This window comes from Bos indicus, chromosome 3 (assembly GCF_029378745.1).
Source record: "Bos indicus isolate NIAB-ARS_2022 breed Sahiwal x Tharparkar chromosome 3, NIAB-ARS_B.indTharparkar_mat_pri_1.0, whole genome shotgun sequence".
NCBI lineage: Eukaryota > Metazoa > Chordata > Mammalia > Artiodactyla > Bovidae > Bos > Bos indicus.
This window is the reverse complement of record NC_091762.1, coordinates 102,808,686-102,835,376: the sequence shown is the minus strand read 5'-3', so window position 1 is coordinate 102,835,376 and position 26,691 is coordinate 102,808,686. Positions and strand designations below refer to the sequence as shown.

Genomic DNA, 26,691 nt, shown 5'->3' with positions numbered 1-26,691 from the left:
GTTCATCCAGCCCCCAGGGAGTCTGCCCTCAGAGGTGCTGCAGCTGGGCCTGCCACCCTGCTGCCGGCCCTGGCTTCCCGCCCTGGCCTGGTACCTGCGGCAGAACCTGCTCATCTTCCTGCACTCCCCCAAGTATACGGACAGCAACAGCCGGAACCACTTCCAGGTGAGGCTGCACCCCCCGTCCACACTTGCGTGCATGCTTGCTGAAGTAGCTGTTTTCTGCAGATTCCCACCCGGGTACCTTTGTGCGCCCGTGGACCTCTGTACACCCGGCCCGTAACACCTACCTGTGTCTCCCTTTGCTCTTGTGTGTGCCTGTTCCCCACTCTCCCCGTGGATACCTGTTCCCTGAAGCCTGTGTCCATCTGCCTGGTCTTAGTGCTCAGAGGCTCTTCTCTCCGCAGCATCCACTCCCGCCGCAGGGTGGCCTCCCCGACTTGGACATCTACTTGTACAACAAGCCTGGAGGACAGGGCACTGGGGGCAAAGGTACAGTGCAGCCCCTGGGCCCGTGGTGCCACGGGGTGTGGGAAAGCCTGTTCCTGTCCCGAAGCTGGATGGGGGGTGGGGAGGGCAGGGCCCAGAAGTCACAGAGCTGAGCTTTCCTTTTGGATTTCTACCCAGGGGTCGCCTGCATCACTCTAGCTTTTGTGGATGAGGAGGGAGCCCCCATCTCGCAGGCATCATGGCCCACTTCTTCTCCGGGGCCCCCAGACCCACTACAGGAGGAAGAGTTCGAGCAGCTGACTCAAGTCACTCGCTGCCCAGTCCTGCCGGGCAGTTCTTCAGGTGGGGCGGTTTGGTCAGAGGAGGGGGTGTTCATTTAATGCTGTGGAAACCAGGGACACACTCAAGTGGCCCCTGTTCTTCCAGCTCCAAGCGGGGCCCCACGGCTTCGACTGGATGTGTGGGAAAAGGGCAACATCAGCATTGTGCAGCTGGAGGAGAAGCTCCGAACAGCAGCTCGCCAGGCCCTGGCGGATGCCATCATGGAGCTCTGGCTGCTGCCAGCGCCGCTGTGTACAGAGGATACATCCGCAGGTATGTGGAGTCCTGCTGTGGGGAGTCACAGGTTCGCCAGGGCCAGGGCTGAGGGGAGAACCCCAGAGATCCAGGTGAGACGGTGTTCCAGGTCAGGGTGCAAGGAGAGTCTGGGGAGATGTGGCGGAGGCTGCATCTAAGATACACATTCTCGGCTGTCCATCACCTCCGCATCAGCACGGTGACACACCTGATGGAAGTGCCTGTGTGCGGCTGTCACTCGCTGAGATTGGGGGTCTATCACCAGGAACTCCCTACACACACTCACAACCAGGAACTCCCTACACACACACAGGACCAGGAACTCCCTACATACACACACAACCAGGAACTCCCTACACACACACACAACCAGGAACTCCCTGCACACACACACACACACACACACACAGACGACCAGGAACTCCCTACACACACTCACGACCAGGAACTCCCTACACACACACAGGACCAGGAACTCCCTACACACACACACGACCAGGAACTCCCTACACACACTCATGACCAGGAACTCCCTACACACACACAGGACCAGGAACTCCCTACATACACACACGACCAGGAACTCCCTGAACACACACACACACACACACACACACACAACCAGGAACTCCCTACACACACACACAACCAGGAACTCCCTACACACACATACACAACCAGGAACTCCCTACACACACACACACACACACACACACACACACACACAACCAGGAACTCCATACACACACACAGGACCAGGAACTCCCTATATACACACACAACCAGGAACTCCCTACACACACACAGGACCAGGAACTCCCTATATACACACACAACCAGGAACTCCCTACACACACACAACCAGGAACTCCCTGCACACACACACACACACACACACACACACACAACCAGGAACTCCCTACACACACTCACGACCAGGAACTCCCTACACACACACAGGACCAGGAACTCCCTACACACACACACACGACCAGGAACTCCCTACACACACTCATGACCAGGAACTCCCTATACACACACACACAGACGACCAGGAACTCCCTACACACACTCACCACCAGGAACTCCCTACACACACATACACAACCAGGAACTCCCTACACACACACACACACACACACACACACAACCAGGAACTCCCTACACACACTCACGACCAAGAACCCCCTACACACACACACAACCAGGAACTCCCTACACACACACACACACACACACACGACCAGGAACTCCCTACACACACACACACGACCAGGAACTCCCTCCACACACTCACGACCAGGAACTCCCTACACACACACACACACACACACACACACACACACGACCAGGAACTCCCTACACACACACACGACCAGGAACTCCCTCCACACACTCACGACCAAGAACTCCCTACACACACACACGACCAGGAACTCCCTCCACACACTCACGACCAAGAACTCCCTACACACACTCACGACCAGGAACTCCCTACACACACACACACAATCAGGAACTCCCTACACACACACACACACACACACACACTCTGCCATTCAGAAACAGGTATAGTATGTAAATACATGTCTGTCTCTTACCAGTCTTGGGGCTGGCTGGGTTGCAGGAACAGGTAGAGTAAGTAAATGGCATGTCTGTCTCTTACCAGTCTTGGGGCTGGCTGGGTTGTCTGAAAGAGGGTTGACGGTCAGTGACAAGAGTCTGTAATGCCTGCTGCTCACAGGGAGTCTCAGGAGTGGGTCGCTGGACACCAAGAGCCCTGCAGGCCGAGCCAGCACCTTTCCCCCCAGCCCTGGCCCTGGCGAACCTGTGACTCCCCCCAGCAAAGCTGGCCGGCGTAGCTTCTGGGATATGCTGGTAATGGAATAAAGGGAGGTGGTGAGGTTGACCTCTGCCTTCTTGCCCGCCTCTTGTCTCCCCTCTCTACTCCCTGGAGGCCCTGCCTCAGAGCTCTGTCCCTTAGACAGGAGTATACAGAACATGGCACGTTCCCACTTATACACAGATAGCCTCAGCTTAAGTGTTTTCATTTCCACTTTCCTTGTCAGATCCTCACAGCCTGCAAGATTTCAGCAGGCCTGTTACTAGCGAGGCCACTGAGGATCTGGAAAGTTGAGTAGCCTGCTCAAGGCTGTTCGGTTAGCCTCCAGCTCTTCTGGGTTCTTGTAACTATTCTTGGGTGCCTCCATCCTCCACCACATTCCCCTTCCCAGTAGCCCCTCCTCATTCACTGCATTGCCCCCAGAGTAAAACAGAATGTGGGGACTTGGGTTCCCCCAAAACAACTGACGACATTGTCCTGGATCGGCCAGAAGACACTCGGGGCCGGAGGCGTCACAAAACGGAAAGCGTTCGGACTCCGGGTGGGACTGAGCGGGCAGCGGGCCCAGAGTCTGGGGCCCAGAGACAAAGGTATGTGTGTTGTCATGGAAAATGTGCTGTGAGGTCACAGGGGTTGTTGAGTGCGTGTGACCATACAGGTCTTGTGTGTGGGTGCGAGGCTCTTACTCCTGCTGTGTCTTCAGACGGAGGACCACACAGCTGGAAGAGGGCGAGGCGGGCACCCTGCAGCCTGTGTTTGCTCGTGTTGCTCAGCACTGGATGGAGTTCATGGTTCAGATTGGTGAGACCCCTCTCCCACCCCCGAGCCTGTGGCCCAGTCCCCAGCCCCCAGCCCCAAGCCCCACCACAACCTCTGTGCCCGGGATCCAGGCTGCGCCTCGGTGTCCAGGAGCTCCACTCACATGGTGTCCCGCTTCCTCCTCCCATCCGTCCTGTCTGAGTTCACCACTCTGGTCACCTCAATGGCTGGCGACACCAGTGTCCGCATCTTTGAGCAACATTTGTGAGTTTGGGATCTCACAGAAGCTGAGGTGGGAGAGGCGATGGCCAGGGAATGGGGCCGTGGATGGTCTGCTTTCTGTCTGTCCCTCCCTCCCACTAGGACTCCTGAGCCAGAGCTCTTCAGTCCGTGTTCCCTTGGACAGCTGGGCCCACCGCCCCGCCCGGCAGCTGAACGGCACCTGCTGCTTCTGGGCAGGAACTTCTCACAGTGGAGGAGACCCACCCAGCAGGGTGAGGCCACAGCCTGCAGTGGGGGTGGGGGGGGTCTCAGAATGACTGATCCTGTAGCCTCTGACCCTCTGGGGGTCAGTGAGGGATTGAGAGGGATCAGTCCCAAGACCTTCATTTTGTCCCTTGACCCCATAGCTGCCAAAGCCGTGCAGCGCTTTGAGCCGGGAGGTGACGGGAGCATGGGGCGAAATGCTCCCCGGCAGAGGTTTCTGCTGCTAGAGGTCGTGGACAAAAAGGTAGGCGTGGGGCCAGGGGCCGGGTGGTAGGAGGGGCTCTGTGATCCCACTGACGCTGAGCCCTGACTTCCAGCTCCAGCTACTGACCTACAACTGGGCTCCAGACCTGGGCGCAGCCTTGGGCCGTGCTCTGGTTCGCCTCGTGCAGTGGCAGAACGCACGCGCCCACCTCATCTTCTGCCTCCTCAGCCAGAAGCTGGGGCTCTTCCACCACTACGGCCAGTTGGACTTCCCAGTGCGGGATGAAAAGGTGCCTGCCGTCTGGGCCCTTCCTCTCCTGGGTGGTCAGCTAAAGGAAGCTGCCGTCCGGAAACAGGAGAGGGGACAGACTGAGAGCAGAGGTCGCAGGGAGGGCGAGTCAGAGAGGCAGCCACGGGGTAGGAGAGGAGGTCTGAGGGCAGAGGCCCTGGACCCATTGTGAGACTTCATCTCTCTCAGGAGCCAAACCCATTCCTGCTGCCGACCGTAGAAGCAGAGACCCTCATCCGGAGTGCAAGTCCCCCGCTGAGCCGTGAGCAGGGCCGGCTGAGTGGGTCCTCGCGGGGCGGGGGCCCCCTTCCCCTGGACACATTCCCCTTCGATGAGGCCCTGCGGGATATCACGGCCGCCCGCCCCACCTCCTCCCTCGGCCCTGTGCCCAGACCGCCCGATCCTGTCACCTACCATGGACAACAGTTCCTGGAGATCAAGATGGCAGAGCGCAGAGGTGAGCGTGCTGGGCCGGGCGGCAGGCAGGGCCAGCTGTGGAGCCCGGCAGGAAGAGGGGTGGCTGCTCCTGGGGTCTGCCAGTAAAAGCCTTCAACCCCTAGAGCTGGAGCGCCAGATGAAGATGGAGAACCTGTTTGTCACGTGGCAGCAGCGCTCCGCCCCAGCCAGCATGCCCATCAGTGTGAGTGCCCCGCCCGCGTCCTCCGGACCGCCCCGTGACCCTTGCCCTGGCCCCCCGCCCAGCGCTCACTCTATTTCTCCAGGCTGGGGAGCTGGAGACCCTGAAACAGTCATCCCGCCTGGTGCATTACTGTGCGACGGCCCTGCTCTTTGACCCTGCAGCCTGGCTGCATGGGCCCCCAGAGACCTCGGGGCCCCTGGAGGGACAGGTGAGGCTCCAGACTCTGGATTTCTCCGGGAGGACCTCTGTTCCTTGACCCCTGATAGGGTGGTTGCCGGTGGGTAGAGTTTCTCTTAACCTCCACTCCCACAGCGGCGCCATCGCCCTGAGTCGGCCTCTGGAAGTCGAGAATCCCCTGCCAACTGCGACTCCTCGGACGGGCCTCCGCTGGGCGCCCGGGAGGAGCCTTGGTTGAAGGAGCTGAGCTTGGCCTTCCTGCAGCAGTACGTGCAGTATCTGCAGAGCATGGGCTTTGTGCTGGTGCCGCTGCGGCCCCCCTCGCCTGCCCGCAGGTGAGCCCCTCTCGTCTCCCTGTTCTCCTCTCCTCCTCCATGGCAGGTGAGGGCCCACACTCCCTTCCCCTTGGGTCCTGTTTGGGTAATTAGGGCCATGTGCACATTCAGCTCACCAGGCCCACGCTATGACAGTTCATTTCATGTATCCAGATATGTGAGTTTGTTTTCTCCCTCCTGTTTTCAGTTTGATGCCTTTTCAAAGTAGTAAATGTAAGTCATGCTTTCTTACTCAAGATGCCCCCTAGGCCCAGAAAGCCATTTCCCACCTCCTTAGTGTTTCTGTAGCCAGCTCTCCATCTCCCCGGCCTCCCGTTCTCTCCCCGGCCTTAGGAGGAGGACAAGCCTGCACCTCCAGGATGTTTCATTCAGTTGCCCCTCTCATTTCTCCGGGACAGACCCCAGGAGGAACTCAGCTTATTGCCCTCCACAGCCAGGTCCCAGCGGCAGGGATTTCTCTGGTGTTCACGTCCTTCCCATTCAGCTATGTTCTTCCCAAAAGTCAGAATGCCCTTTTAAAACCAAAGACACTAAGGTTAAATATATGTTTCTAGAGGAAAATTTTAAATCAGACCTTCCTCCCTCTCAAGTCTCTCCTATCAATAGGCCTGGTCCCTATTTCCTTGAGAATTAAGTGGGACATTTCTTCTTGCCAAAGGCTTTGACCACTGCCCACCCCGCCACCCCCAGCAACAGTCCCAGGAGTTTGTAGTCCTGAGTATGATAAGTGGTCTCGTTGGCTCTTTCTATTTTGTCCTCATTCACAGTACTTCTCTTTTTCCCCTTTGTCTCTGAGTTGAGAAAGGAAGGACAGTAGGCTTTAGATCACTGAAACTGACCTTCCCAGCTCAAAAGAGAACCCCTTTTCCCTCTCAGAGGAACTGTCCTTACCAGGGCATCAAGCATCCACTTGAGCTTTCCCCGTGAAGTCTCAAGATGGACATCACCCACTCCCCTCCCACCCTCCCCTGCTGCCTCCAACAAGCAGGTACTGCCATATCCCACCGGGGTCTCCCCTTAGTCATGGCAGCCTCGCCGGCCCCACACTCATCCTCTCGCTGGAAGAGAGGGGCCTGTCTCCACCTCCCCTTAGAGCAGCACCTGCTGTGGAGAGAGCCCCGCACCACAGTCTAGCCCCGGACTCCAGTCTCAGCCTGCCCACTGACCTACCGTGGGACCCAAGCAGGTTACCTCTGAGCCTGTCTCCTTGCCTCCACAGTGACTCCATGTGAACTGGTTCTGGGTCTGATAGCAGGGACCCTTCACCCCACAAGCCTGCCTCACCCCCTTGTCCCTCTTCCTTTTCTGCAGCACCAGTCGGCTTCGGGCCATGGCTATCCTTGGAACAGAAGGACGGGGTTCCTTCTCCTGCCCGAAAACCAAGGCTGAAGGGAGCCCCAAGGTAAACACATTGTCATGTGCCTTCCCCAGCAGTGAAATCAGCGATGCCTCAGACACCAGCATCACTAAGCCTGAATTATTTGCCCAAGGCCTAAAGTCAGGGGCCCTGGATAATGACTGAGGTCATTGATCCCAGCCTGACACCACTGAAGTCATTGGCCCAGGGGCCTGCTTCCCCAAGAGCCCCCATACTTGCCCCTAACCCCAGTCTTTCTCCTTTTGCAGAGCACGGGCTCTCCAGTCACCACATACCACCTGCAGCGGGCACTGCCTGGGGGCATCATCCTCATGGAGCTGGCTTTTCAGGTAAACAGGAGGAGCACCATGTGAGGAGAGCCAGGCCCTCCTGTCTCTTGCCCTCCTGACCTCATCTTTGTCTTCTCTCCAGGGCTGTTATTTCTGTGTCAAACAGTTTGCCCTGGAATGTTCCCGAATCCCCATGGGGCAAGCTGTCAACTCTCAGGTAAGTGGTGGGGACAGAGGGCTGTGGGGTCTAAGTGTAACCCCAGCAATGATTTGCTGCTGTGGGTAGCTGGGTCATTCCAGTGCCATGACTGGCCCATCTACCAGTCACATTGTGATAGTCCAGAGCTGTGTTCAGGCATGGCACTGGGGGCAGAAGGCAGTGCAGCACAGGGGCCAGTCTGGCCCTGGAGTCATTCTGGCACTGACCGTAGATGGGTGGACAGTGAGGACATTTGAGCTGAATGGTGATATGACACATGGGTGGGCCAGTGCCAGTCCTGGCTTAGAGGGGGGGCAGCCTGGCACTGTTCATATAGTCACTAACACTTAGAGTGTGGACTAGAGTCCCCACCCATACAGCATACCCCCACACTTGGTTTTATTTCTAGCCCTGTCTGATTGCCTGAAGGCAGGGCCTCTGTACCCCATGAGGGCTGAGCACTCAGGAGGGCTCAGAATGAATGAATGAGTCAGGACCGAGTGTGGTCAGGGACCTGAAGCCCTCCAGCCTTGAGCGAGTTTGGCCCCTTTGGGTTGTCAGGCTTGTCGTGCAAGGGCCTCTGCCTTCCTTGTACCTCAAGTTGAGTTTCTAAGAGATCAGGGTCTGACTGGGCACAGGCTGTCACTCTCCAGGACAGACGGCATAGACTCTTCCCAAATCTGGACAGCTTCAGATCCAGCTTGTAGGTGGTGGGCTCTGACTCGGGTATGGATGCCTCGTCTAGTCATCACAGGAGAGTGAGATCCAGGAAAGTTTGGTGACTTCGGTGCAGGAACCTACCTGGCCTAGGGCACAGCAGGGAGATTGGACGGGCAGGTACTCTTCCACACTTTGCTGTAGTATTGGCAGGACGGACCCACTTCATTATTCTCTTGAGCTTCCTGAAGTCCTGACTTCCCTGACCCCTGATCTCTGTCCAGCTTGGTTCTCTCTGCCCCTGCATATCTAATCTGTATTCCTACTTAGATTTCTAAGATGCTTTATTATTGCTATTAGTTAGTAAGTGTTTAGTATACATTCTAAGCAAAGAGAATTTTATTCCTGCTGTACAGATGGGGAAACTGAGGTTCACAGAGGTTAAGTGGTGTGCCCCAGGGACACAGCTAGTTGGTGGCAGTACTGGGGCTGCAATCTGAGGCTCATCCTTGGCGACTGCAGTGTTTATCACACTGCTTCAAATTTATGAGGGCCTTTCCTTTATTTCCATAGTGGATGGGGAAACGGAAGCAGAGAGGTTGTGACTTACCCAGGGTCCTGCAGCTACTCTGACTCCTAGGCAATTGCCTCATTTACAGTCACTGACTTCCTTTCCTACTAGTTTTTTGCCCAGTGCCACCAAGGGGCATGCTCATGTAGATTCTGCCATTCCAGCCTCACTTATCCAACTGTTAATACACTCTCAGTAATGCTGATTTCCTCCAAGAGAAGCCCAGCTCCGTGTCTCTGCCTTCCTTTCTTCCTGCATCAGTGGTTTGTTCATTCATTCATTCCTTCGCAGATCAACTAGAGAAGGCCTACCCTGGGCTGGGAGAAGGCAATGGCAACCCACTCCAGTGCTCTTGCCTGGAAAATCCCATGGACAGAGGAGCCTGGTAGGCTGCAGTCCATGGGGTCGAGAAGAGTCGGACACGACTGAGCGACTTCACTTTCACTTTTCACTTTCATGCATTGGAGAAGGAAATGGCAACCCACTCCAGTGTTCTTACCTGGAGAATCCCAGGGACGGGGGAGCCTGGTGGGCTGCCGTCTCTGGGGTCCCACAGAGTCGGACACGACTGAAGTGACTCAGCAGCACCCTGGGCTAGCCTTGACAGGATGTCCCAGATGAAGCTTTACAAATGAGTGGGAGTTAGCCAGCTTTGGGGGTCAGTGGGAGCAGCATTCAGGCAAAGAGAATGGCCGGTACAAAAGTGTAGAGAAAATATGTGATATATACTTGGGGACAGCAAGTAATTTGATGAGAAGATAAAGCTGGAGAAATGGGAAGTGCCCAGAAAAACCTTTCTAATAGTAATTACACACCTGGCCTACCCAGCCCACCCTGTTTAAAACCACACCTGCTTTACCACCTGATTTTCCATAACAATCTACTAATCTGCTGTGTATTCATTTACTGTGATGTTTATTATCCTGTCCCCACTGCTAGACTGTAAGCTCCTTGAGGGCAAGGGTGTGTATCCCCAACACCTAGAACAGTACCAGGTAGGCAGGTGGTAGGCACTCAGCAAGTATTTATTACATGAGTAAATCTGTGCTGGATTTGAGTGGACTCTGGGATACAGAGTTCAGAGGTTCATCTCTCAAAATGGTCAGTTTCATGTCAACAGTTACAACACAGTTGAATGTCATGAGGAGGGCTTCTCACAGAAGCGTTTCTGGCAGAGGGACCCACAGGACAGGGTGAATTGTGAGCGGCGTTTTCCCAGGCAGGAGGAGGGAAGTGGGGGTGCGCTGGGCCGCCTGCCGTCGTCCCCTGACCTGGCCCCCCGCGCCTCCCCAGCTGTCCATGCTGTTCACGGAGGAGTGCGACCGGGTGCGGGACCTGATGCACGTGCACTCGTTCAGCTACGACTTCCACCTGCGCCTCGTGCACCAGCACGTGCTGGGCGCCCACCTGGCGCTACGGCACGGCTACCAGCTGACCACCTTCCTGCGACACTTCCTGGCCCACCACCCAGATGGGCCCCACTTCGGCCGCAATCACATTTACCAAGGTCAGTGCCCAAGGGCCAGCCAGGGAGCCCGGAAAAGAACAGGCCGCGAGCCGGGACCGAAGGGACCACTTCGGGGGCCAGACCTTGTCTCTTGTCCCCCGTCTCCTGTGTCGTCAGTCGCCTTGCGTCACCTGGACCCTGTCCTCACCTTTCTGTCTTAAGTAACTCCCAGTCTGTTTCATAAGCTTAGGTCCTGTACCCCGTGTGCCCTGAGCCGCTTTGTCCCACCCCCATGTCCCACAGGAGCTCCCCAGAAAGAATCAGTCTGCTTGTCAGTCAGAGCCTCAGGGACTCTTGTCCTCCAGCCCACAGATCCTTGAGTCTGTCTGGGGCTCAGTGTCTACTGTAACTCGCCTCTCAGGGACCCTGGAGCTGCCCACCCCGCTCATCGCTGCCCACCAGCTGTACAACTACGTAGCCGACCATGCCAGCTCCTACCACATGAAGCCGCTTCGGATGGCCCGGCCAGGAGGCCCGGAACACAATGAGTATGCCCTGGTGTCGGCATGGCATAGGTAAGGCGGGATGGGGACAGGTGGAGCTGGAGCCAGGGCCATCCTTGCAGTAGGGGGACCCGTGTTCTCTTAGGCTGAAAGGGTGGGCCTGGCTTCATCAGAACCTCAGGTTTGACGTCTCCCCCACCCCCACTGCTCAGCTCTGGCTCCTACCTCGACTCTGAGGGACTTCGTCACCAGGACGACTTTGACGTGTCTCTGCTTGTCTGTCACTGTGCTGCACCCTTTGAGGAGCAAGGAGAGGCCGAGCGGCACGTTCTTCGGTCAGCAGATCCCCTACCTTGAACGTGGCTCTTGCCCTGAAATGGCCGTCTCCCCTACTGTGACCACCACGCTCCTACCTCCTCCCCACCCTAGGCTACAGTTCTTCGTGGTGCTCACCAGCCAACGAGAGCTGTTCCCCAGACTCACTGTGGACATGCGCCGGCTCCGGAAGCCGCCCAGACTGACGCCGGAGCCAGAGGCTCCTGGGAGCTCAGCCAGTAGCCCTGGGGAGGCCTCTGGGGCCAATTTGGCCCCCGGACCAGCTCCCCTCTTCCCCCCACTGGCTGCAGAGGTGGGCGAGGCACGCGCACGGCTGGCTCAGTTGGTCCGGCTGGCTGGAGGGCACTGCCGTCGGGACACCCTTTGGAAGCGCCTCTTCTTGCTGGAACCACCAGGACCTGATCGGCTGAGGCTAGGGGGGCGCCTGGCCCTGGCCGAGCTGGAGGAGCTCCTAGAAGCAGTCCATGCCAAATCCATTGGGGACATTGACCCGCAGCTGGTAAGGGGCTGGGGTGGGTGCTTGGAATGCCACCAGCAGCCAGGGTAAAGGTTTCGGGAGTCTCAGAGGCGGCTCTGGGACAGCAGATCCATGCCTGTGGACCTTTCCCCCAGGACTGCTTCCTGTCTATGACAGTCTCCTGGTACCAAAGCCTGATCAAGGTTCTCCTGAGCCGCTTTCCCCAGAGCTGTCGCCATTTCCAGAGCCCAGACTTGGGGACTCAGTACCTGGTAAGTTTCCTTGGCCTTCCTCTGAAAGAAATCCTCATTAGAGGGAGGACAGGGTCCCCCTCAAGGAGCCCCAGCCTGACTACATAGGCTCTGGGGGGAGGCTGAGAGGGAGTGATGACACAGGTAGATAGGAGGAAAACTCTTCAAGCACCAAGCCATAGCCTGTGACTCACTGAGAAGAACCTAGAGCTATGCTCTCAGGACCCTCAAAGGCACAAACCTTGGCTAGTGATCCCAGGGGCCAAGCTCTGGAACCTCATAAGTGGTTAGTTCATGTAGGTTCAAGTCCCAGAAAGGACTTCTTGGGCTTTCAGGACTCTTGACCAAAGTGTGGTCCTCGAACCAGCAGCATCAGCCCCACTTGGGAGCTGGCTGAGTGCAGGTCCAAGGCCCCACCCCCAACCTGCTGGCCCAGCAGCTGTTTTTCCACCATCTCCAGAGAAGGCAATGGCACCCCACTGCAGTACTCTTGCTTGGAAAATCCCATGGATGGAGGAGCCTGGTGGGCTGCAGTCTATGGGGTCGCTAAGAGTCGGACACGACTGAGCGACTTCACTTTCACTTTCATGCATTGGAGAAGGAAATGGCAACCCACTCCAGTGTTCTTGCCTGCAGAATCCCAGGGACAGGGGAGCCTGGTGGGCTGCCGTCTATGGGGTCGCACAGAGTTGGACACGACTGAAGCGACTTAGCAGCAGCAGCCAAAGTGATTGATGTGCACATTAGAGATTGACAGGTTGCTGGGAAGGGCAGTGGAGAGAAGAGAGTTATGGCAGTGGGCACTGGGGACTGCAAGACTCAAGGATGGCCCAGTTGAGAGCAGCAGTTTAGGAGGGGTAAGGTTCAAAAGATTTCTGAAAAAATAGTACTTGGCCCATGGTGAGGGGTCCTGCCACATGGTGCTTGTGGGGAAGACTTAGTTTCAAGGTGTGACAAAGCATCACCCAGAAGCTGAGGTTAGTTAGGGTAAGGCTGCGGGAGTGCGGGCGAGTGTGAGCAGATGGGGGTGCTTCTGTGGATGGCAAGAATGCTGGAGCAGGAACGGGTTTGGGGGAAGGGCGATGAGTTGAGTCTGAGGCCCAAGAGGACCTTGCAGGACCACAGTCTGGAAGGTCTGTGGACATCGGGGATTGGAGCTCAGGAGAGGGGTGTAGGCAGCACTTATATGAACAGGAGGTCACTGAAGCCCCGGGCATAGAAGAAACTGCTTGGGGAGAGATTACAAAGCTGAGCTACAGGGACAGACATCCGGGAGGCCAGAGACACAAAACCCAGGAGGCAAGGAGGATTCTCGTCGAGGGGAGAGAGCCTCCCTTTGTTGATGGGCTTCAGGTGTTGATGCCAGCTTGTGTAGGGCCTTCCAGTCAAGGACCACTCCCCTCATCCTGACGTCCTGCACAGGCTGACTGGGAGCCAATACGGATGAGAAGCAAGGCTGCAGCGCAAGGGGGGTCAGGTGGTGATGAAAGCCGGCCTTCCTCATGCTGGCCCCACCTCCAGGACGCGCTCGTGGAGGTCTGTCTGCCGCACTGTCCGTCTCGTTGTGTCTGTGTCTTTAGGTCGTGCTGAATCAGAAGTTCACGGACTGTTTTGTGCTAGTGTTTCTGGACTCCCACTTGGGAAAGACGGTGAGAACAGGGGTGGGGGCTGTTGAGGGGCTTTGTGTCAGCCCTAGTGGGAGGCTATACCCCAAATGCTCCACCCCAGAGCCTGCTGAGGTTGGGGAGCCCAGCTTCCTGGGCCCAGCCTGCCCGCCTCTCACCACTGCACCCACTCCCTGTTCTTAGTCTCTGACAGTGGTTTTCCGAGAGCCCTTCCCTGTGCAGCCCCAGGACAGCGAGAGCCCCCCCGCCCAGCTGGTCTCCACCTACCACCACCTGGAGTCCGTCATCAACACAGCCTGCTTCACCCTCTGGACCCGCCTCCTCTGAGGGACGGGCCACTGAATGTCCTCGAATCATGGGTCTAGAAGGTTGCCCTCTTGAAATCTTGGCCAGCCCTTCCAGGTCCCTGGGCAAGACTGGACACTGAGGGACGCCAGAGGTCGTGTGAATGTGTCTTGGGGGCCTGTAGCAGGAGCTATGCTCCCTAAACACTTGCTGCCACTGACCAGCACAGGGCTCCAGAGGGTCCACTCACCTCCTGAGATGCCCATGTCCTCTCAGGTCCCCGGGCCCTTCCAGAAGGAGACTCCTTTCTGCTCACCTGGCTGAGTCTGGGAATTCTTCATATCAGGTGGCAGGTAGACCCCTTAGAGCTGCTCTGCCTGAATCCTGTCCGACACCCACCTCCCCCACCCCCATCTCGAGTCCTCTGATCATCAGTTCCCACTGGGACATCATTGCCAAACCATTGCCATTGAGATAAGACACCTCCGTTCGAATCCCAGCTCTGCCTCTGAAGCAGCTGTGACCGTGGGCAAGTCCCTTGGCCGTCGCACCCTTGGTTTCTCATCTGTACACAGGGAGCACGGACACAGCCACACCGGCCCAGACTGGAGGACTTGAACAGGAGCTGTATGGCCCTTCTCTGCAGGAGGAAGCGACCCAAAGAAACTGAAGAGTTAGACACTGTGTGTCCTCCCCTCCCCTCCAATAACACACACGTGGAAACGTTCAGCAGGTTGTCTTTAATTAGAGGAGACTCAGTCGTGCTGCTCACCGTCCCAGAGGCGTGTGGCTGGAGCACAGGACCTCACTGGCCAGCCTGTGGGCGGCCCCTCATCTCCCAGTATGAACGCAGCCAACTCAGGCCCTCTGCTGTGTCTCCTGAGGGGAGCAGGGCGCGCAGCATCTCAGCCCATGAGGAGGACGACAGCCCCGGTCCGACACTGTCCCTCCAGAGGCCTTCCCTGGGGCCAGGCTCAGCCCACCCTCACCTCGAGGCTGGTACTCGCAGCCCACGAAGCCTGTGTAGCCTTCATCTTCCAGCAGTTGGAACAGATAGGAGAAGTTGAGCTCTCCGGGGCTATCGGGTTCCCCCCGACCCGGGACCTGTGCCACCTGCACATGCCCTGGGGGTAGATGTTGGGGTAGAGGGAGTGGAAGGACAGAGGAAGCCTCATCGCAGACCAGGAAGAAGCCAAGAAAGGGGCCCTCACCAACAATGGGCAGGAACTCTCGCACGTTCCCTGTCAGGTTCCCGTCCATGATCTGCCAGTGGAATAAGTCCTGGGGCAGAGATTCCCACAGTCAGACCCTGCAGCCCACACCACTGTCCCCAGCTTTGGAGAACACGGCCCTCTGAGAAGCACGCCCTCTCCCCCACTTACCATCTGTAGCTGGAGGTTGGGTCTTCCCACCTTCTGTAAGATGGCAGCCGCTGGGAGAGAAACCAGGGAGGGGGGTCATGAGACTCAAGGAGGGCTGGAGAATCAATGGACAGGAGGCGGCAGGGGGCCGGGGGCCTACCCTGCTGGGGCGTGTCCAGGAAGTACCGGGGGTCCGTGATGCGGGTGTTGATGGGCTCCAGCAGTCCCACGAGGTTCTCCTAGCACCAGGCCAGATCCATGAGTAGAGCTCTCCCCAAGTCGACCCCCTCAGTTAGTCACTGCTCAAGCCGATCTCCAGCCCTTCTGGCCTGGGCCAGGGCCCAGCCTTGCACCTCACTGCTCTCCCTACTGTGTTTCCCCTCCACATACATACATGCATGGAGTATGTGTGTCTGTGTGTTTTCACTGTCTCGTGTGCGTGCTCAGCCATGTCCAACTCTGTGACCCCAGGCTCCTCTGTCCATGGGATTTCCCAGGCAAGAATACTGGAGTGGGTTGCCATTTCCTCCTCCAGAGGACGTTCCTGACCCAGGGATCAAACCCACATCTCCTGCATTGGTAGGCAGATTCTTTACCACTGTGCCATCTGAGAAGTCCCTTTCACTGTCTCACCTGAGCCAAAACCTCAGCTGCATGCCTGAGGTTCTCCAGGAAAACTATCTCCATTTCACTCCTGACTGCGGCTCTGTCAGCCCCCTTGGGCACTCGGCCAGCCATCAGGTGAATCCTGTGGGGAAAATGGGACTGGAGGGGGCTGTGGAGTCCATCCTCCTGGAAGAAGCCTTCACGCCCACGCTCCCTGGGGACTTCTCTTCCAGCTGCCCTCCAACTGCACCAGCCTCCCGTCTCCCCAGGTCTCCAGCTGGGACCTGGCTGTGGTGCTCAGGCCTCCCGGTGCCCTCAGATACTTGTGTCAACCTAAGACCAAGACCTTTCCCAGATTCCTTCTGAAGGCCCACCATCCTCCTGCTTCAGAGACCACAGGCCTTCATGCAGCCGGTCCTGTACATCCAGATTCTCCTTTTCCATGGCCCTTCTCCTCAAGCCTCACCTTTAAAAAATTACTTTGACCCTTACGCTCAGTTATTCCATGCTGCTTGTCTCTCCTCCTTGCATCTGTTTCTTAGTTGCTCCCCATCTGTTTTCTGCACACACACTCCTCCCTCTGCCCCATAACTGCTTGTTGCCAGTTCCTTCTCAGCCTGGTTGCCCTGTGCAGGATTTGACATTCACCTTATCAGCCCCACTCTGAGTCCCGCACCTTCTCCCTTCACCACCTCATCTTTCTCAGTCACCTCCAAAGCAGATAGGCTTCACCTCCAGCCTCATAATCTCTGCAGAATACACCAAGCCCCCAGGGGCGTGTGGCTACTGCATCCCTGCCTGGAATGCTCCTTTGGTCAAGAAAGCACCCACCACGGAGACCCAGTTCAACATCACTACCTGTTAAGAAGCTTTCTCTGACCCCAGACCGAGTTAGTACCTGCTCTGCTCCCAAGGTCTCCTTGAACTGACCAGTCCTCTTAATGGATCACTGCTTTGTTGACTGTGTTATGTCCTAGGTCATACTGAGTTCCCAGCATGAGGTGAGCAAGAAAGAGTTGCAAACTGAGAGTGACATACACACAGATGAAATGCAAAAGGCAATTTACAAGGGCCCAGGCCTGAAGAGGCAGAGACGGGAGTACCCCTGAGCCTCTTCTCTCGCGGATTATGGAGGCGGGGGAATGGAGAGGGGAGGTCACCTGGAACAGCCCAGAGCCTTAGCGTACAGCACCGCCTGCTCCAGCCCTTCTCGGAAGGCCGCCTGCCTCCCGGGAACAGCCCCGAGCCCATTCTCCCCCTTCTCTCTGTCTCCTGCGGAAAGAATGGGCTTCAGCTCCCTGCTCCTTCCCCCCTGCCCCACCCTGTCCCGGCCCGGGCCCTCCCGGCGCACCCGGGGGCGTGTTGATCAGCACGACTCGTAGCCCGGCTTCCTGCGCCGCGCGCGCCAGCGCCTCCGGCGGCTCCGCATACGGCCAGCCGATCTCGGCCGCTTCGAAGCCTGAACTACCCGCGGCCCGGAGCCGCGCGGGAAAGCCCGACAGCTCCGGGAACAGCCACGACAGGTTGGCCGAGAAGCGGAGCGGAGCCATGGCTTCTCGAGAGCGCGCGCGGGGCGGAGTCTCCGCAGCTAGAAGGCTGCAATGGCGGGCAGGGTTGAGCGGGGGACTTCACGGCCCAGGCTGCATGCAGGGCCGGGTTAAAGACTGGAGGGCCGCACTTGCCGGCAGCGGCGGGGCGGGGCGTGGAGGACCCGGAAGTGGTGGAGGAACCCGGCCCGGCCGCGCGGGGGCGCGCTGGCGCCGCGAGTTGGGTGCCGGCCCTCTCCGGCTGGGAGACCCGTGGGTGGTAAGGGCCGAGGACCTGCCAGGAAAGTGCACTTTTCCGGACGCGAGAGGAAGGCATGGGGAGGGGGCGCGGGCCCAGTTAGGGTGAAGGAACGTGGATGCTAACAAATGCTTGGTGTTTACCTTCATCATAACCGGAGTATCTTGTTCATTAAAGAACTTTTGAAAGCCGTGTGCCGCACCACGCAGCCGTTAACTTTCCTGTACAGGGCAAAAACTCAACATGTGCAGTCTTGTCTTAGAAAACCCTGATCACAGTGTATATGAGGTCTTATAGCATATTATTTCGTTTTCCCCGAGAAAACCTTGAATTAGCTGCTCGTTCCACACCTGAACAGCCTAGAACTGATCATGTTACAGGGGTTTCAAAGTGTGTGTGTGTGTGTGTGTGTGTGTGTGCGCGCGCGTGCGCGCATGTGCTATGAAAGCTCTTTAATGCACCTTTTGGTTCCATCTCTGAATCGTTTTCTCAGGTTCCTCTTGTAGGTACAAAGTTCAAAGTCCCTTTTAAGGAAAACTGCCCCTACCCCCTGGACTCCGCACCGAGCGGCTGTGGGCGGGCTGTCCCCTCTCAGCCCCAGCTGATTGGGCCACGGAAAGACATCTGATCCAAGCGCAGCCGATCGGCCCCGAGACCCTTGTCCAGTTTGTAAAGCTAATCTGGCCAATTAGATTCCCTCTTGGAGAGTTCAAACAAGGAAATCCTGAGAGCCAAGTAAGCGGTGGGTTTGGCAGATGGTTTTGGCTGTAGAAACTAAATAAACTGGAGTCAGGTGGTGACGAAAATTAGAACAGAGAAGGAGAATAACCGAACACTACGAGTAGGCGTAGCACATTGAGATACCGCTGCTTTAGAGTTCCCAGGACTGACCAAACCCACGGCAGCTCCCAGGTCTACGCTTCCCCAGGCCAGGATATTTAGACTTTCCCTGGTTTCTGTGTCTGTAGTCTCCTGGTGTTTGTTCAGATCATCCGAATAAATTTATTTCAGCCCCACTAACCCAATTGAATAGGCAGATTCCAGGTTGGGATTACATGGTGAAAAAGTAGGGCCATGCTTAAGTTTTTTATGACTGTGCTAATGTGCTGCAGGCGCTAAGTTGCTTCTGTCGTGTCCAACTCTGTGCGACCCTATGGACTGCAGCCTGCCAGGCTCCTCTGTCCATGTCCATGGGATTATCCAGGGGAGAAACCTGGAGTGGGTTACCGTTCCCTCCTGCAGGGAATCTTCCCGACCCAGGGATCGAACCCGTCCCAAATCTATCTGCATTGGCAGGCCGGATTTTTACCACTAGCACCACCTGGGAATGGCTTCTCAAAAATGTGATTTTACGCTCAGATGACACATGCACAGAAGTCATCCTGATCTGCTTCCTGTGCTAACTTTGACAAAAGGCAGCTTGAAGTGCAACATCAGGAGAACCCAGTGTCCACTGTCTTCTGTCACTGCTCACTTGCAACTCAAGTCAGGCTCACCCAGCCACCCCGGGTCCAGGCTGAGAGTTAAAATTAATCCAAGTTCCTGTCAGGTACTATTTCTTCAGCACTGCCTCCACGAACAGACGGATGTCAGCTCACCTGAAATCAAATCACTTTATTTCTTGCCCCTCTGCATTATGCTTGGAACTCTGACTCCTCCAGGAACATGTTTCTTGGAAGAAAGTGAAAATGAAAGTCACTCAGTCGTGTTCGACTCCTTGCGACCCCATTCACTATACAGTCCGTGGAATTCTCCAGGCCAGAATACTGGAGTGGGAACCTTCTCCAGGGGCTCTTCCCAACTCAGGGATCAAACCCAGGTCTGCAGGCGGATTCTTTACCAGCTGAGCTATCAGGGAAGCCTTTCATGTTTCTTGGGCACTGTCCAATCAGGATATGGCCTCACTAAGTTTAACATTTTAATCAATCTCAAGTTCAGCATGTTTATGATCCACTGTTGACAATGTGGAGTAACATCTAAGGTAAGTAATTCCTTATCAACAGTTCAGTTCAGTTCAGTCACTCAGTCGTGTCCGACTCTTTGCGACCCCATGAATCGCAGCACGCCAGGCCTCCCTGTCCATACCAACTCCTGGAGTTTACCCAAACTCATGTCCATCAAGTTGGTGATGCCATCCAGCCATCTCATCCTCTGTTGTCCCCTTCTCCTCCTGCCCCCAATCCCTCCCAGCATCAGTGTCTTTTCCAATGAGTCAACTCTTCGCATGATGTGGCCAAAGTATTGCTTCACTATAAATCTCTGAGTATGCAAATTCTATATAAGACTTTAAAAACACCACCATCTTCTTGGGTCTTCACCAGGAAAAAGATTTGTCCAGGCTCCAATGGTCTACTTGTTTTTTGCTTGTGTACCCTTTTTAGGGCAGCAGAGATAATGTATAAACTAGATGTTCATGGCTCGCTTTTCTCCTTATATCCACCTTCACATAATGTATCAAAGCATATACAAGAGGAGAATAATGTCCAGGAAAATTATTTTCTTTAGTCATCATTTGCCATTACCTTATCCCACTTTGCAAAATAAGCATTACACTAAGTTATTATTACAAATCTTGATTCTTTGCATTTAACTTTTCTTTTGAATGTATTTAGTTATTTTTGGCTGCACTGAGTCTTCATAGCTACACATGGACTTCTCATTTCAGTGGCTTTTTGCTGCCCAACACCAGCTCTAGGGCACTTGGGCTTCCGTAGCAAGCGGAGCGTGAGCTCAGTAGCAGCAGCTCCCCGGCTTAGCAAGCTATGGCATGTGGGATCTTCCCAGAGCAGTGATTGAATCGGTTTTCCCTGCGTTGCAAGGTAGACTTTTAACCACGGGCCCACCAGGGAGGCCCTGCATTTAACTTTAATCACAGAATGTGTACAGGTATGATGATCAGTTAAGAGAACAAGAGCTTGTAAATAAGTATGTGGATAATGGCTGAAACTTGCACGTAGAGTTCAGAGTCTCATTTGATCACTGATTGCACTTGCCAAGGTCATAAAAAATATTACAGCTCATATGTGAAATGCAAACCAAAGCCTTAATGAAATTTCATTTTATACTTTCCAGATTGGCAAAAAAAAAAAACAACAAAACACCTTAAAAGGTAGACAATAGTAAGTATTGGAAGGGATTTGAAACAACTGGAACATTTAATCACTGCTGATAGGAGTATGAATTACTACAACCACTTTGGAAATTAATTTGGCATTATCTCTTAAAACTGAACATTCATATACCTTTGATCCAGCAGTTCCATGCCCAGGTTTATCCCCTGGAGAACTTTGTGGAGAAGAGTACCCAGAATAATTCAGTAATGTTCATAACAGCACTATTTACACAGCAAAAATAAGGAACTGACTCAAATGTCCATTGATACATATATAGATGAGATGTAGTATGACCCTGCAGTGTTGTTTATAAAAGTGAAGGGAAAACGGGTGACTTAAATGATAAAATTGAGTTGCTCTTGGATTACAGTAATGCATGAAGACTTAGTGACTTTGGATCAAATTGAAAACATCAGTATGAACACATCAAATGGATAAATCTCAGAAACGTAATTGTGAGTGAAAGAAGCAAATCACAGAGAAATATATACAGTGTGATTCCACTAACATGAAGTTGAAAGCAGGGAAAACCAAGCAACACCTTGTGTAGGGATACAAACATCTGTGGTAAAACTATAAAGAAAAGCAAGTGATCATGACCACAAAATCCAAGATGATGGCGACTTCTGGAGGGGGAGAGAAGGGGGTGGTGTTGGAAACTTCAAGATTAAGGGTCGTCCCCTTTTTCTGGTGTGTTGTGATCACATACCTTTCTTTATCACATTCTCTATATCTTACATATATTTTATAAATATTTTGTATCTGTTTTATATTTAAAATGATAGCATTTTAAAACTTTTGATATGCTTTATTACCACTTGTTGGCACATTTTATATTCATATCTTCATTTCACTATCATGAGAATCTCAGGGTTTTTCTACAGACTCAGCTTGTTTGTGTTAGACTATAATTGCTACTTTTTAGATTCAGCATGTCTCTGCTCAGGCAAGTGGTCCTTTTCTGTACTACCTGCTCAGAACCTGTGGGAGGCAGCCTGTAAAGTGATCCCTGGTGATCTCCACCTCCTGGTCGTCATGTCCCCTCCCCTTGAATATGGGCTGGTCCTTGCAATTCACTTCAAACAAATAGAATACAGCAAAAATAGTACAATGTCACCTCGGAGATTAGGTTACAAAAAGGCTTTAGCTTATGTCTTGGGTATCCTCTTTCACTCACTTGCTCTGAAGAAAACCAGATGCCGTATTGTGAGCTGTCCTATGGAAAGACCTATGTCTAAGAGTCTTTCCAAGTGACTAAGAACTGGCCACAACTTAGCAACTAGGAGCCAATGCCTCTGGCTGGCAACCTGTGAATGAGGTTGGAAGCATGTCCACTCCCACTGAGCCTTAAGATAACTGTATTCTGACCAACACCTTGACTGCCTCATGACAGACCAGATTTGAGTCAGAGAGATCCAACTAAGCCACACCCAGATTCCTGGCTACAGAACCTCTTTGGTAGTAAACATTTGTCGTTTAAGTCCCTGAGTTTGGGGTAATTTGTTAGCAGCAATCAATATCTAATAGAGGTTCTCTTTCTTCTCTTGTTTGGGAGAATTATATCACTTTCACCACTTCTTCATCTTAAGTGTGAATAGGTTCTACCGTCTTCTTTCAAGTTTCTCTCTCGACCCAGCCACAGTGACTGGTCAGTGAGTGGACGCCTGACCCAAGCTAGACCAACCAGAGTACCTGTTATAGACATTGTTGGTTGCCTACCCAATGTCTGTTCCCTCTTTTCTCCTTAGTTGAACCATACCTCATCAGGACACTTCGTTCAGTTGCTAGGTCCTGTCTGACCCTTTGCGACCCCACGGACTGCAGCATACCAGGCTTCCCTGTCCCTTTACCATCTCCCAGAGTTTGCTCAAACTCATGGCCATTGAGTCAGTGATGCCATCCAACCATCTCATCCTCTGTTGTCCCCTTCTCCTCCTGCCTGCAATCTTTCCCAGATCAGGGTCTTTTAGAATGAGTCCACTCTTCACATCAGGTGGCTAAAGTATTGGGGCTTTAGCTTCAGCATCAGTCCTTTGAACATTCAGGGTTGATTTCCTTTAGGAGTGACTGGTTTGATCTACTTGCAGTCCAAGGAACTCTCAACAGTCTTCTCCAACAGCACAGTTCAAAAGCCTCAATTCGTTGGCATTCAGTCTTCTTTATGGCCCAACTCTTACACCCATACATGACTACTGGAAAAACCATAGCTTTGACTAGATGCACCTTGGTCGGCAAAGTGATGTCACTGGTTTTTAACACACTGTCTAGGTTTGTCATAGCTTTCCTTCCAGGGAACAAGCATCTTTTAATTTCATAGCTGCAGTCACAGTCTGCAGTGATTTTGGAGCCCAAGAAAAGAAAATCTGTCACTGATTTCACTTTTTCCCCTTCTAGTTGCCATGAAGTGATGGGACTGGATGCCATAATCTTAGTTTTTTGGATGTTGAGTTTTAAGCCAGCTTTTTCACTCTCCTTTTTCATCCTCAGCAAGAGGCTCTTCAGTTCCTCTTCACTCTCTACCATTAGAGTGGTATCATCTGCATATCTGAGGTTGTTGGTATCTCTCCCAGCAATCTTGATTCCAGCTTGTGATTTATCCAGTCCGGCATTTCACATGATGTACTCTGCATATAAATAAAATAAGCAGGATGACACTTGGCCAGAGAGAATAAAGTTGATGTACAGAGCGCTTCCCAGGTGGCTCAGTGGTGAAGACTCCACCTACCATGCTGGAGATACATGTTCAATCACTAAGTCAGGAAGATCCCCTGGAAAAGTAAATGGCAACCCACTCCAGTATTCTTGCTTGGGAAATCCCATGAACGAGGAGCCTGGTGGGCTCCAGCTCATAGGGTCACAAAAGAGGGCTCACAACTTAGCAACTAAGCAACAACAGAGAAACGTGGCAAGAAAAACTGAGAGAGGCATTGTGTTCACTTCTGTAAGGGAATCAATCAGGATAGTCTTCTTGCTTCATCTTACCTCTTCCCCAGAAAGAGATGTCTCAGAACTAACTTGCTTTTCCCATCACCAAACCAAGAATTGTGCACATTTCAAAAAACACTTGGTTCTTTTGGTAAAAAAAAATTTGAAGACTTGGACCATGGGCACTTGGGCTATGTATTTGCATAATTTTATGAATTTATATAATTTCATATAGCTGGTAGCAGTAGGCTAAATGACTCACAGCAACTTAGGGATCTCAGTGTCTATGAGAGAATCTTTATCTTTCAAAGTAATGAATTTATGCTCATGATTTTTATTTCACCCAATCTTCATTAAGCTCTTTCTTACCTTGCTTTAATACAAGAGCATCTTCCTTTCTATTTTAACTTTCTTATTTGAGCTCCCAGTCTTTTTTATCATTTTTATACGGCATGTTCAAATCAGGCTCCATATATCATGTTAGGTATTTTCACATCCAGCCATGTGTTCAGTTACAGCTGCCTGCATTTAAGAATCTAGTGTCACTCTATTATTATTATTTGTCTGAGCCATTGAGTTTGCATTTCCAAGGCTTCGGAATTTAACTTTCTACTTTACTCAATTTTACCAGTAATAGTCCGTATCACATGGATTCATGATCGCTTGTAACTGTGTCAAAAAGGAAACTAAATCTTTGGTAAAGTTTTTCTTTCATAGGTTTCTGTTGTATCCAAGTATGTCCTAGAGGAGTACCCATGGTACATCTACATTAGGACTGTACAACTAAAATTTCAGCACATTTAAACAGAGTCATCTCACTCACACAGTACATTGAATAATAATATCATTATGTGAAACAGCATTGAATCACTCTACAAAATTTGTACTTGCATGAACAATCCTTATATTCTGGGAAGAATATAATAATATTTGCTGTTCCATGTTATACACCCTTATCTTTAAAAGGAGGCTCCTATAACTGGGCCTTTATCTTTAGTTTCTAAATGCTATTACTGAGTGGCTGGATCGTGTCCAGAAACGCTTCTGTGCCCCTCCCCTACATATGCATGTTGTTCTCGGCAGTATTGTTAATGGAGTGTTAGCTCATTACACACCCATCCACATGCAATCTTTAAACTTTGTTAAATATAACCAGTGTGCGTATGACTCAAAGGGTGCGAGTGTGAATAACTGCATTTTATTCCAGAATACAAAGTTTTTATCCTTCCCCTATTGATGGACAAAAAGATTGCTTCCAAGCGATCACTATTACAATAATAATACGACATCTTTGTGGACGCCTTTTTGTATGTAGGTACAAATATGAATATTGTTCCAGTATATGTCTCTGAAAGTAGACTTGCTTGGTCAAAGGATGAGCGCATTTAAAGTTCTCATTCACTGCCAAAGCACCCTTCAGAACACTTGATCAGTTTACATTCGTTCTGACAGCCTCTGAGCGCCTGTTTCCCCACATCTTCATCAACGCTGGATTTTTGCCAATCTGACGCAGGAAAAAACATTTTAAAAAATCAAGTCCTTCCTTATTACTGAAGTTGAACATCTTTTCAGATGTTTATTTGCCATGAACATTCCCTTTTCTGTGAATTGCTTATTTGCAGCCTTTGTCCGCTTTTCAGTAGGATTCTTAATTAGTTTATAGATGTTCTTTATGGAAATTCTGGATGTTAAGTCTTTGGCTGTTTTACTTATCTTTGTCTTTAGTATTTGCTGTTCAGAGTGTTGGGGCGGTGCTGCCTTTCCTCCAGGCTTCATGTTCCCAATATGAAGGAAGTTTGCCCAGTATAGAAGGCTCTGGGCACCTGCCCGGCCTTCCCGGTCTTCCCCAGGGAAGCAGAGTGACTCTTTTGGCGGAGAGGAGCCTAAATGCTCAGCTGAGTTCCATCCTCCCCTCTCTGTGTGAAAAAGTACCTTTCTGGTCCACTCCCCCCACTGTAAGGTTTACAGGGCTGAGCCCTCATGTGGCTGACCTCGGGGTGAAGTCTCAGCCACCTGCTTGCCTAGCAGACCTAAGCCATATTGTCCAGTGTCAGTTGTAGTGGTAATAAAGGTAATATTTGTATCTCCATCTGCCACACTCCAGTGCCTATCTCCTAATAGGTTCTTGTATCAGTCAGAGTCCAAACAGAAAACAGATGGCACATTCAAATTAGGATAATTCGGAAGATTGAATAAAGGGACTATTTATGAAGGCGTGGGCAGGGCATGGGGGGGATCCATGAGATAGTGAAGCACCCTAGGGCTGTCACAGCAGAGCTGCTCCTCCTCCCAAGCTTGAAAGGGTGAAGGGGGTGCAGGCAAGGGGGCTGAAATCCAGGAGGAAAGGGTTCTATAGCAAGGAGCAGAAGCCCTCACTTGCAGGACACAGGCAGCTTAAGGCAGCCTGTATGGAGGAAGCCTGAGAAATAAATACCCTACCTGACTCTTCTCCCCTCTAGTCTCCTGATGGGCCTCCCACTAGATAAACCAGTCAAAGCCCGAGGGAAAGGGAACCTGTTGATGGAGCCAACACTGGTCCATCTATTCGGACAGAGAGCAAGGAGTAGAATACAATGAGAGACACACAGAAAATATCCATCAGAGTTCTCCTCTCTTTCCTCGGTGTGCACTTTCATTCCTCATCTGGGTAAAAAATTCGTGTTCTCGTCAACGAGATGCACTGACTACCATTTCAACAAGAGATGCTCTCAATCTGCATAATCCCCCCCCGCCCCCGATACCGTGGCTTTACTGCCACTGATGTTCTTCAAATAAGGAATCAGGTTAAAGTGAGGAGAGGGATGGTAGGCAGAATCCAGAGACAGTCTCTCCAAATTCCTGCTCTTGGTGTACACGCCCCGTCTCCCAGTCACTCAATCCAACGCTAGTCTAGATAATTGCTATGAAAGGATTTTGCAGATGCAATTAAGGTCCCAATCAGGTATGAAAGCGAGATGAAGCTGGATGAGACTGACCTAATTAGGTGAGCCCTTAAAAGGGCCAGAGCTCTTCCTGCTGAAAGAGATTTGGAGTTAGTGCATGAGAAATTGTCCAGCGGTGGCTTTGGAGATGGAGAAGGAGTGTGGGTGGCTTTGAGGACTTCACACTTCTTATGCTATAAATCATGTCCCCTTGTCAGAGGTGATGGTATAGCATTTGGTAGC

At 52.8% G+C, this 26,691-nt stretch overlaps 2 protein-coding genes across 4 annotated transcripts in view; one reads left to right on the top strand and one right to left on the bottom strand.

The window, feature by feature from the left end:
- SZT2 (SZT2 subunit of KICSTOR complex) overlaps positions 1-14,466 on the top strand; it is a 53,092-nt gene extending 38,626 nt beyond the window's left edge. For both annotated transcript variants that reach the window (XM_019957662.2, XM_070786703.1), the window contains 25 exons: positions 2-166; positions 408-492; positions 628-792; positions 877-1,044; positions 2,771-2,904; positions 3,293-3,459; positions 3,573-3,670; positions 3,760-3,892; positions 3,992-4,122; positions 4,258-4,358; positions 4,432-4,608; positions 4,797-5,064; positions 5,168-5,247; positions 5,330-5,455; positions 5,560-5,759; positions 7,071-7,161; positions 7,386-7,466; positions 7,549-7,623; positions 10,127-10,340; positions 10,702-10,855; positions 10,996-11,118; positions 11,213-11,618; positions 11,732-11,848; positions 13,408-13,476; positions 13,636-14,466. In XM_019957662.2, coding sequence (XP_019813221.2) covers positions 2-166; positions 408-492; positions 628-792; positions 877-1,044; positions 2,771-2,904; positions 3,293-3,459; positions 3,573-3,670; positions 3,760-3,892; positions 3,992-4,122; positions 4,258-4,358; positions 4,432-4,608; positions 4,797-5,064; positions 5,168-5,247; positions 5,330-5,455; positions 5,560-5,759; positions 7,071-7,161; positions 7,386-7,466; positions 7,549-7,623; positions 10,127-10,340; positions 10,702-10,855; positions 10,996-11,118; positions 11,213-11,618; positions 11,732-11,848; positions 13,408-13,476; positions 13,636-13,779 — 3,672 coding nt within the window. In that variant the 3' untranslated portion in view covers positions 13,780-14,466. The remainder of the gene's footprint in view (position 1; positions 167-407; positions 493-627; positions 793-876; positions 1,045-2,770; positions 2,905-3,292; positions 3,460-3,572; positions 3,671-3,759; positions 3,893-3,991; positions 4,123-4,257; positions 4,359-4,431; positions 4,609-4,796; positions 5,065-5,167; positions 5,248-5,329; positions 5,456-5,559; positions 5,760-7,070; positions 7,162-7,385; positions 7,467-7,548; positions 7,624-10,126; positions 10,341-10,701; positions 10,856-10,995; positions 11,119-11,212; positions 11,619-11,731; positions 11,849-13,407; positions 13,477-13,635) is intronic.
- On the bottom strand, positions 14,459-17,383 carry HYI (hydroxypyruvate isomerase (putative)). 2 transcript variants are annotated; one of them, XM_070786707.1, is made up of 8 exons: positions 17,056-17,383; positions 16,865-16,976; positions 15,732-15,846; positions 15,259-15,337; positions 15,120-15,169; positions 14,949-15,018; positions 14,727-14,771; positions 14,459-14,616 (listed from the first exon to the last, which is right to left on the bottom strand). In XM_070786707.1, exons 1-8 carry the CDS (start codon positions 17,252-17,254, stop codon positions 14,543-14,545), a joined length of 744 nt encoding a protein of 247 aa, XP_070642808.1. In that variant the 5' UTR covers positions 17,255-17,383; the 3' UTR covers positions 14,459-14,542. The 2 variants fall into 2 exon arrangements, with proteins under 2 accessions (XP_070642808.1, XP_019813220.2); XM_019957661.2 differs by having other exon boundaries at positions 14,727-14,861; positions 17,056-17,381.
- Between the last annotated feature and the right edge of the window lie 9,308 nt (positions 17,384-26,691).